Below are 11,360 nucleotides of genomic sequence, written 5' to 3'. Positions count from 1 at the left end.
AAAATGACAAAACATTTTTTTCAATAAAAATTAATCGCAGCGGGCTCCTCTCAGAGGGCTATCTTTGATCCTTCAATCTTATCATTTTCAATACTTTTACTTCTTTAAAAGCCTCAGAGCAGATTTGCTCAAAGTTTCTCACAGTGTGGACCCCAACTAATAGAGACAGTGTCTTATGGATCATCTCCTGTCCTGTTTAAATTGTGCAGGCTATTTCCCCTCTCATCTATAATCATGTGGCAAATTTTCCTTCCAGTGACATCTCTGTGGGAATTAGGGCAATTGTTTACATAGAAAAGTAATGTTTTCAAATCATTTAATGTGGTTTTAGCTACTTTTACTATGATTTAGCATCTGGAAACAAGAAGCGTTAGCATCATATGACCAACCAGTTCTCCATAGATCACAATGTGTGCTTCATGACTACATTTTGAGAACTAGGGTGTTAGGATTTTAACAGCCAACATGGAAACAAAGCAGTAGCTCACTATTAATCAGCTTAAGGAAGGGTCTCTTGAGTACATGGGTTTAAAGACAGATAAAAGAGAACTGCTTGGATAGGTTTTATTTTTGTATTATTTTTATTTCCAAAAAAAGTGATCAATAATTTAGGCAATAATGACCTCCAGATCAGCCATTTCCTGGCATTTAATGACCTTCTAGGAGAATGGAGGGCCAAAGGCAAATCCAGCCAGTTATTAAATGCCAGGAAATGCCCACCCCAGACATCATAATTGCCAATACAAATCATGTAAAATTATTAACTGAAAAAATGTAAGGTAATTACTGTCTTATCTCATTTTTCCCGTTTTCTGTAGCAGTCTTTTCCTAGCTATTAAAGATTGGCACAGCAATCACTGAGAAAACAGGACTGTAACTTGTATGTTGTATTCTAGTTTAGACTTTCAGCCTACTCTGGTGTTTTCAGTTACTATTCTTTATTGAGGATTATGCTTACTAGCATCAAAGCTCTGTTATGCCATCTGGTGATATATTATTGAATTGCATTTGATATATTTTATCAACACAATGAAACCTAATTGCAATCAATGTTTAATGTATTCTCTTACTGAAATTTATACCTATCTTTTTAAAATCAGGTTTCTATTAGAAAAACATTTTTCTAAATGGCATTTCATTTTTTCTTTGTATTCCTTTAAATAATTAGTAATCATTTCAAGTCTCTTCTCAAATGTCAGACCAAGTAGCAGTGCATTTTATTAGTTTAAAAATAACAATTTATGGCAGTGTTCAGCTGTGATTTTTGTGTTTAATCCCTTTTACCGAGCAACTTCATGTATATTTCAAATGCAGTTCTACCTTGAAGAGACTCCATACAAATGGCCCGAGGGAGTCCTGTGTTTATTTTCTGTAATTACAGATCAAACTAGTTTATGTTACAGATAAAAACATTTTTCCTGTCAGCCCTGCCAAATCAACCTAACATCTGAAAGTCATATTTTATGCCAAGTTATTTCATACTCATACATCTTTAGTAGTAATAAAGCATGTTAAAGTATATTGTCTGTTTCACCTGTGATGCCCTGTTGAAAGTTAATATTGGCCTACCTTCATCTTATGTTCACCCAGTAAAAGTGTTCTAATGATGCAATGCTTGTAGTTTTATATAAGGATTTACTTTGAATAAGAATGCCCAGTTTAACTATTTGTCTAAATCATACCTTTAGTTGAAAAGGTGCCACCTTGTGTTTAGAGTAGGTCTCTCTTATTAATCTTATTCTGGACAAAACAGTTGGGTTTTTGGTTGCTTCCCTCCTCCCAGTTTGTCATCAGACTGTATTTATGAAGGCCTCTGCAGCTTGCTCTGATGATCCTTATTGGAGTGCCCAACAGTGTGTAGCTGTGTCCCTTTTTTGTTTTAAATGTTTTGTTTTTCCTTTACTTTTAATGTGAATTTAATAAATGTTAAAAAATTACCTGTTTTGTGTACAAATTAAACTAAGTCCATGGCAATGGAAACCCAAATTCAAGTTGCTGTTAATGTTGCCACATGTGAAATGTAGCAAATAGCCAAACCCTCTCCCTAGCCTGCGCCTCAACTTCAAAAGTACTATTTTTAGATGGCTGCTAGCCTGAGTCTATTGAGCCATGCTCAGAAGCTTGGTCCCATAGGCTGCAAAATGATGTGGACATACTATGGGACATACTAGTTCAAGTCCCCTCTCGGCCAGATGAAGGGATTTGAACAAAGATTGTCTCTCTCTTGAATATCAAACCAGACTATAGAACAGAGAATACGTTTCCCTCAGTCCTCCTGCTGGAATTGTTCCTGTTTAATTTATCTGAATAAATAAATATTAATTGGGCCAGAGAGACCAGTAGAATGACTCTATAGCATAGTAGTAAGGGAACTCCTGTGAGAGGTAGCAAAGCCCTGTCCAAATCCTTTTCTCACCAGGTGGAGAGGAGACTTCCACATAGTGGGTGAAATACCCTAATCACTGGGTAAAGGTTATAAGGGAGGTCCTTCTTGCACGCCCCTGGCCAGCTGTTTTGTGTGAAATTGCATGTACTAGGCCCAATCCAGTAGGTATGCTTAGAGGCAGTCTACCAGATGGAGCCTTGCATACGACTCGGATGTTTGAATGCCTATCTTCCAATGTTTTGCAAATTGCTTTGGGGCTTAGGCAGGAAACAGTCACCTAAACTGCACCTGGGGAACTTTTACTATAAAAACCTAAGATTAGATGGCAGCCATGTGGGAGCTCTGTAGATCACAAATGAGCTTATAAACAGGAATTAGGCACCTAAGTACCTTTGTGGATCCCACCCTCAGTTACACTTCTTCTCTGGTTCTTCTAACTTATTAAACCTGATTCCTTCCCATAACTTTTATTAAAGTAATGCTGATCACTATTGCTATAATCCTTAGTGCACTTACTATTTGTTTGTAAGGAAGGCAATACTAAAGTAAGGCCAACAACTAGTTTCAGTGTGGCTCCCAAACTGGAAATCTGTACACCTGGGATTATTTTTTTTTTAAATTAGGTTAGATCAAATTAAAGGTAAGTAAGGCAATGGGGGTAGAAAAGGAATGTATGACAGGGCCACTAGCCTTCATTATTTTTAGGCTTATCGATATCATTCATATGGTCACAGCCTTAGATTCCCCCAGAACTTTGGTTTAATTTTCTCTTCAAGTTCTAACTGATTTTAAGTAATTTAAGGGAATTTCCATCCTCCAAGGGCATGGACATGAACAACTGATCTTCCTCTCTCTCTCAGTCAAACTTTCACTGCAGTCTAGGGCATAGCTGTAAAGATGAAGCCCGAGGTACCAGACTCCTGTAGATTCAAGGCCTGGCTACACTTGCAAGTTAGAGCATATTAAATCAGCCCTGGGCGCCCTAACTCCTGAGGTGTCCACACTGGCAAGGCACTTAGAGCGCCTAGACTCTGCAGCTGAAGCGCTCCTGGTAATCCACCTTCACAAGAAGCATAAAGTTTGCTACGCCCTGGCTGAAATGCTCGGGTGTCAGTGTGGATGACATGTTGCATTTCTGCGCTGTGATTGGCCTCCGGAAATGTCCCACAATCCCCTGAAGACAAGTGGTCACACTGGTCATTGTTTTGAACTCGGCTGCAGGCATGCAGATATCCCCTTTCAAAGCCCCGTTTCTGACAGCCGGCATGCTTATCTGCTCGGGAACAAAGCAAACCATTACTGTAGAATGCTGGGGGGGGGGGTGTGTGTGTGTGTGTGTGTGTGTGTGTGTGTGTGTGTGTGTGTGTGTGTCAGTCAGACAGAGAGAGAGGCAAGGGGAAGGAAGTGGAGTATGTTCAGACAACAGCAGACAAGACAGCATGTTGACATGCTGCCCGCCAAAACACTGTCTCTCCCCCCACATACACACAACAAATTCCGTCACACTCCACCCCATTTCAAAAGCATGCTGTAGCCACTTGCACACTAAGATAGCTACCACAATGCACTGCTCTTTGCGGCATTGCAAGAGCTGCTAATGTGGCCACACCAGTGCACTTGCAGCTGACAATGTAAGTACACAGCTGAGTTTTCCCTGCTGCTGTCTCCAAAGGCTGGTTTAACTCCCAGCACTTATATCTGCAAGTGTAGCCATGCCCTAACTTTTAACAATGCTCAGTGGATTTACAGCACGGCATCAGTGGGCCAGACCGCCCCGGGTGGGGCCTACTACTCTTACAATACCTTTTTATTTGCAATCTTGAAAACAAGAAAAAGCTTGTCACTCTCTAGGCACATCTGCACTACAAGTGTCACAATGGCATAAGTGCAGTGCTGCTGCTGTGGAGGTTTTTCTACTGCTGTAGTAAATCCACCTCCTGGAGAGGTGTTAGCTAGGTTGACAGAATTCAGTCCTACCGATCCCTCCACCTAGGTGTGGCTACAGTGGGGATTAGGTCGAGCTAACTGTGTCACACAGGCTGTGAAATTTGTCCCACACCAGAGCGATGCAGTTAAGAACACAAGACTGGCTACCCCAGGTCAGACCAACGGTCCAGCTAGCCCCGTACCCCGGCCAGTAGCCAGTGCTGGCCGCACAGGGCAGGGAGGCACCGGCAGGATCTGTTTGTGTCCTTACACCCGCAGTCCCTCCGGCCCTTGCTCTCCAGGCCCCGCAGCGCTGCTAGCTAGGGGCCGGGGGCTGTGGCGGCCGCGCTGCAGGGCAGCCTTGGTTCACAGGGATCGCTGGGCGCAGCGCGCCCTGGCCCCACAATGGCCCCACGGAGGAGGAAGGTGGCGCCGCTGCGAGCTCCGGGGCCCGCCTGACGTGTCTCCGCGTGGGCTGCCCGCGCCATTTGCCCCCGGCAGCGGGCGCGAGACGCGGGGCCGGGCAGGGCGGGGCGCACTGGCCGGGAGCCGGGGTGGGGGGGACGGGGACCATAAGGCGCAGCGCCACGAGCGCGGATCCGCTTAGCCAGGGACCGCAGGGTGGTGCAGCGAGCAGAGCGCGCGGGGTCTGCCTCACGCTCCCCCAACTCGAGATTCCGTGGCGCGCACGCGGGAGCCAGGCGGCTACAGATCGTGCGACCGGGGTGGTCCCTGAGCGCCGTTCCACTGAGCAGGTCATCTCCGGGCCACGCCCATTATCTAAAAGTCCCGCCCCCACATGGCCCGAATGACAAAGCTTCCGGTCGCACGCTCCAGCCAACTGGTGACGGTATCCTGCGCAGTGTCTCCTGTGACCTCCATCGCCTGCAGCCGGAACATGCGCCACATCCATGCTACTGGAGCGGGGAAGACACACACAAGATGGCGCCCAGCCCAGCTCAACCCAGCTTACGAAAGTCCCGGCATTAAACGTCACTTCCCCTCTAGGAGGGCCCTAAACTTGAGAGGCTCGCGTGTGACGTCATTAGGGAGCGCTGCCGTGAGTCCCGTGCGCGCCCCATACCAGGTGGAGGGTTGGAGTTCGGGGCTCAGCGGACAGTTGTGGTGGCAGCATGGAAGCTACCGTGGAGGCGCCGCACTCGGCGGCGGGGCCGGTGCCCTGCCCGGAGATCCCGTCCTTCGCGGCCGCCTGCCGCCTGGTGCGGAGCCGCTACTCGTGCCTGGTGGCGGCGCCGCATCGGAGACACATCGCGCTGGCTCCGCGCTACCTGAGCCGGAAACGCACCGGGATCCGGGAGCAGCTCGACAGCGAGCTGCTGAGATACTCGGAGAGGTGCGATCCGCGGTTAGAAACCCTTCCCCCCCCCCCAGATCCACCTCGACTCCACGCCACGCGCGTTCTCGCCCTTCCGCCACGGGCACCATGTGGCTGAGCCCTCCTTGGGCGAGCGACTCAGCAGCAGCCCCAGCGGGGCATAGACCCAAACGTGGAGGAATTTCACTCGTCTCCCCATCAAGTTTCGTGCTGGTTTTGCACTGTCAGTGTTGGTCAGAAATATTAAAACAACTTGTCTTTCCTCTCCCTGTGTAGCCTCAGCGGCGTGCCAGTGGCTTATGATAACATCAGAGTAGTGGGTGAATTAGGTGATATTTATGATGACCAAGGATTCATCCATTTTAACATCGAAGCAGATTTTGTCATTTTCACTCCCAAGAAAGGAAAAAAGCTTGTGGTATGTAAAAATGCTTCAGTTTTACTGTATGTTGCAGTAAGTGAAGCTTATCTTAACTACTAAGTAGATTGAATAATTGAATTTAAATAGTTACTGTTACAGTTAGTAGACAAATACTGAACTACCTTATCTCTGTTCTTGACTCTGTTTTTCCTGCTAACTTTTCAGCTATAGGTATAATGTTGTTATAGCAGTGTCCGTCCCATGATATTAGAGAGACAAGGTGAGTGAGGCAATATCTTTCTCACCAGCAGAAGTTGGTTCAATAAACTAGCTTTCAAGCTACATAGCTATTCAGAGGGCAAAGGTGTTTAGTGTCGTGGTTAAATGCAAGATTAAACAGTTAGCATAAGTAGATGTGATAGGCATCTGTAGGACCCATGGATCTTGAAATATGTGTTGTGCGGACCTCATCCTCAAAGAAATCTTTTCTGAACCTTGTCTTCTGGCCTTCAGACTGCTCCATGCTCATCATCAGAAGCAAGGCCCCCACAGACCAGGACAAACAAACTCAAAGTTGCACCAAACACTGCCTGAACAACAGATGCGAGACCGGCAGACTTGGGGTGGGGTGAGATAGCTCAATGGTTAGAGCATTGGCCCCCTAAACCCAGAGTAGTGAGTTTAATCCTTGAGGGGGCCATTTAGAGATCTGGGGCAAAAATCTGTCTGGGGATTGGTCCTGCTTTGAGCAAAAGGTTGGACTAGATAACCTCCTGAGGTCCCTTCCAACCCTGGTATTCTATGATATTCAGACTTACCTTCACTGCTACAGTGATCAACACCCCACAACACACCTTTAAAAACCCATGGTCCTGCTTGTGCCTATCATAACGTGCCATGTACCTCACCCAGTGCACTAAATGCCTACTAACAACTATGTGGTGAAACCAGACAATCACTATGCTCTTGAATGATCTCATACAGGGAAATAAGACAAAAACACCACATCACCTGTGGGTGAATGCTTTTCACAAAGCAATCCCTCTATATCTGACCCATCAGTCCTCATCTGCAAAGGAAATCTGCATAACACTTTCAACAGACAAATCTAGGAGCTTAAATTCATAACTTTGCTAGACACTGAAAATCATGCTCTTAATAAAGACACTGGATTTATGGTCTATTACAGCTGTCTGTAACCCCCTAACCCGCTGTTTTGTCCTATGTCTGCAGGGGTGTTAATGGGCCACTTTGCCTTAAAAGGTCCCTTAGGATGCTACTTATGCTACACTATCTGTTCAGTCGTGTATTTAGCTGTGACACTGTTAGTCACTTTCCTAGACTTGAAAAAGAGCTCTAGGCAGGTATACCCTTAAAAGGCTGCACTGATGCTAAGCTAATGTGAAGCCAAGCTTCTTCCGTTGTTGTTGTTGTTTGTTAATCCAGCTCTGTGAGAGGCTGTAGCTATATCAATGGGAGAAGCTTTTCCATCAACATAGTGCTGTCTACACTGGGAGTTACGTTGGTATAACTATGTCACTTGTGTGTAGATTTTTCACACCCCTGAGTGACTTAATTATATCGATATAAGTCTGTAGTGTAGACCTGGGCTCTGTGTGGCTCAAAAGTGTGTCTCTCTCACCAACAGAAGTTGGTCCAATAAAGGATATTACTTCACCCACCTGTAGGTGTGTTTTTCCTCCCAAAGGAGGGCTGGTAACCTGGTACAGGTGTAGGCTTATACCTAAAGTAATACATAGTCTTATTCATTAATCGTAGGCACAAGTATTTGTGGTTATGAAGTGCTCTCTATTGTGATTTTGTTTTGTTTGCAGAAAAGAATGAAACACAGAATTTTTGCTCCTGAGCATTTCAAAATAAAGAGTAGTCATATGGATCTCCTAAGAGCTTTAACACAAACATACCTCTTGTGTGAATGCTTGCAAGCTTCAGAATTCAAAAAAGTAGGTCAGAATATTGGCCTACTCATATTGACACATTGCATTTTTTAGACATAGTAGTTTAATATATTAAACATTCTGTTCCAGGTTTGGCAGTTTTTGATTGACGTCTACTTCATGAGTCTTAATGGTAAAATAAAGATATTATCTTACAGAACCTACGAACAATTCTGCTCTCAGTCTCTCCATTGATACATACAGTGGCCTGTCAGGAGCAGCAGTTCTCAATCTATTTACCATTAAGAGCTACATATGCAGCTCTCTGTGTTCCATGAGACCCATCCACACAATATATTGACTACCTGTACATCTTATAAAAAAAAAATAGTGTTTATTATATTACAGCAATACAATTCAAATCGATATAGTATCTTTCATTTCAACACTGGCGAATGTCTCCCAAGAGCATTTTAAATTAGCAAAATAAGTCAAAACATTAACTTAAAATTAATTAATTTACTGGAAGGGTAGCGGCTGTGCTGAGTGCTTGCAGAGCATGGGTGTGGACCCTCCCTGCAAGGATTGAGAGAGTGTAGGGTGCTCCCCCAGCCAGGGACTGCTCCCCATCACCCAACCTCTCTGGGGCTGTCCCCCCAGCATCCAGACCCCAGCCCCAACACTGGACTGGCACACGTGCCTGCCTTGCGGAGACCAAGTGCCCTGTCCATGGCAAAATGCCCCCCCCAGAGACTGTCCCTCCAGCATCTAGACCCCCATTCAGGGACTGTCTTGTGCCACCAGTCCCTCCACCTAAAATCTGCCGCCTATGCCCCAGCTGCATCCCTGCTCCCCACGGCTCTAGCTCCCTGCAACTTCCTCTCCGTGCCCGCTGGCCTTCTACCATGGCTGCATGTAGCTCAGCCATGCAGGCTGTCCTGCCTACTTGTTGCTGCAATCCTAGTGCTGGGGTCACTGAACCTGCGATTGTGCAGAGGCGCTGAGCAACCTGACCTCCTGCTGAGGGGAAAGGGAGCTGATGCTGCTCGGCCTGATCCTGCTGGTGGGGGGTGACACTGGGCCCGATCCTGCACTGCCCCATTTTTGCACCTCCCACAGCCTCTGCAGCAAGGGCAGGTGCCCTTCCTGCCTTGCTTACAGCCCTGAGGATGTCACATGGGTTGCAGCTGTGTGCTGATTGGGCCACAAGCAGCCTACAGGCTGAGAACAACTGAACTAGAGACTCTTAATAGGTCTGAAGGTGAAAAATACATGTTAGAATGTCCAATAGAACACCAGTAGTAATAGTGCTATTTATGGAAATAGAACATTTAAAATTCTCTTAACAAGCTGTACATACACCATTTTCCCCCCATGCACCCTTTCCCCTCCACACACGTCAAAAAAGCACGTAGAGTATTTGGAAGAGTGCTCATGTAGCCGCGTTATGCTGATGGAGAGAGCTCTCCCGTCGATATCATAAAACCAGTCCAGTGAGCGGTAGTCTCTTCGCCAACATAGCACTGTCTACACCAGTGCTTCTGTCGGTGAAGCTTAACTCACTCGGGGAGTGTTTTTTCACATCCCTGAGCCACAAAAGTTTTGCTGACATAAGTGCTAGTGTAGATGTGGCCTAATTCTATATTTTGAATTTGAAAGACTTAGCAACAATTTTTAAAACTTGGCTTCCATTTGTGCAAGTGCTAAGCCCACTTGCCATGCAGTTGATAGTGTGGATTTGCATGTGTGAACTTTCTTATGTACAAGAATCTACAGACAAATTGTACAGTGTGTGCAGGAATGAAGGTCTCTTACAAGTTGTGGCGCTTAAATGTAGTATAGTCTTTCTTACATAATTTTCTTTTTTTCTTCCAGGGTGTAATCAATAAAGTGGCCTCAAGTCATATCGGCTGTCTGATACATGGGTGTTTCAATGCTTCCATCCCTAAACCCGATCGAATGTCAGCTATAGAATGGCAAGACCTTGAGTTAAAAATAGGAGATAAACTGGAATTTGAAGTGGTGCATTTAGATTCCGATGCTGCTGGAGTATTCTTCATTCGGGGGAGACTGAATAAAGACAGGTACAGTGCTATATTAAAGCATTTTTTTCAAACTGAGCTGATTTAGTGGATTTATTCAAAAACATACTACTTAAAATCAGTGTCTTGCCTTAACTCGGATTTTTTTCCCTGTATAGCTATGAATATTATATTTTAAATCAGATTTAAAAATCTGCTAATAAATTCCATACCAAACTAATGCTAATTCTTTAACAGAATAAAAACTAGCCAAGTATTGGAAATTGGACATGTATTAATAGGTCATAAGATCTTTTGTTACTAAAAGGCCCTAATCTTTTTTTTCTACTTGAATTGCTGTGGGTTTAGCACAACTCGCAGTCTTCAGTTATGTGCTCCATATAATTATTGCATTTCAGCAAAGCTTAATATCATGATGTATTAAATACCTATAGAGATCTCATTCTGTACACTCTTGCTTATTTTGTATGTTTCTTCACAGTATGCAATCCAAATATCCTGAAGCAGTAACTGAAGATACAAACAGTAGAGATGAAATACCAAAGAAAAAACACAAGAAAAGAGACAGAAGGAATTGTGAGTTAGAAAATGACACGAAGCTTACAAACAATGCAGATACTACTGTGGTGGAAGATGCAGAAGAGCAGAATGCTGATACAGTAAATGGATTTTATGATAAAAAGCCAAAGAAAAAGAAAAAACATAAGCAAGAAAAGCAGAAACCTGTATATTGTGGAGGTGACTGTAGTGGTTACCCGAGTGACCATAAAAAGCTTAAGAGAAAGAAAAGAAAACATTGTGATGTAAATGAAGAGAGTGAATTATCTCAATTGTCACAAGAACCTAAAGCCAAAAAGAGAAAGGAATGACAAATTGACTGAAGAATCCAAAAGTCCCTTGCTTGAATGTAAGATTGTCGTCTTCTTTCAGAAGTACTTGATAAACTTCCAATAAAATCATATTTTCAGTTTGTGTATTTCAGCTTTCATTTATATTACAGTAGCACTTAGAAGTCCCAACCAAGATCAAGGCTCACTTATGCTAGGCAATGTGTATATATATACCCATACTATATACTTAAGAGCAGGCTAGACAAACACCTGTCGGGAATGGTCTAGATAATACTTATTCCTGCCATGAGTGCAGGGGACTGAGCTAGATGATCTCTTGAGGTCTCTTTCTATGATTCTGTACATCTTTCAGGATAGGAGATGCCTCTTACTCTCCAGAGATAAAGGATGATAAAGAGGCAGTACATATTCCTGTTTTACAGATGAGGAAATGAGGTACAGAGATTAAGTGACCTGCCCAAAGAGACACAAGAAGTGTTTGGCAGAGCTGGGAGGTGAACGAGGTGTTTTGAGTGGTAGTGCCTTAATTACAAGAACATGTTTATGAAATTAAATGTGGT

The 11,360-nt window shown here is 44.3% G+C and overlaps 1 protein-coding gene across 1 annotated transcript; it reads left to right on the top strand.

Moving 5' to 3' along the window:
* The first annotated feature begins 5,392 nt into the window (after nt 1-5,392).
* On the top strand, nt 5,393-10,925 carry POLR1F (RNA polymerase I subunit F). The gene is made up of 4 exons (XM_050938711.1): nt 5,393-5,666; nt 5,925-6,066; nt 9,783-9,991; nt 10,431-10,925. Exons 1-4 carry the CDS (start codon nt 5,446-5,448, stop codon nt 10,816-10,818), a joined length of 960 nt encoding a protein of 319 aa, XP_050794668.1. The 5' UTR covers nt 5,393-5,445; the 3' UTR covers nt 10,819-10,925.
* Nucleotides 10,926-11,360: the final 435 nt, after the last annotated feature.

Source organism: Gopherus flavomarginatus, chromosome 2 (genome assembly GCF_025201925.1).
Source record: "Gopherus flavomarginatus isolate rGopFla2 chromosome 2, rGopFla2.mat.asm, whole genome shotgun sequence".
Lineage (NCBI taxonomy): Eukaryota > Metazoa > Chordata > Testudines > Testudinidae > Gopherus > Gopherus flavomarginatus.
This window is presented reverse-complemented; position numbering and strand designations above follow the sequence as displayed.

What these genes read in the sequence shown, in the direction of transcription:
- POLR1F (XM_050938711.1), top strand. Translation starts at nt 5,446, where the DNA reads ATGGAAGCTACCGTGGAGGCGCCGCACTCGGCGGCGGGGCCGGTGCCC. An exon ending in CTGCTGAGATACTCGGAGAG is followed by an intron (nt 5,667 to 5,924) that starts GTGCGATCCGCG and finishes CTCCCTGTGTAG; the next exon opens with CCTCAGCGGCGTGCCAGTGG. An exon ending in AGAAAGGAAAAAAGCTTGTG is followed by an intron (nt 6,067 to 9,782) that starts GTATGTAAAAAT and finishes TTTTTCTTCCAG; the next exon opens with GGTGTAATCAATAAAGTGGC.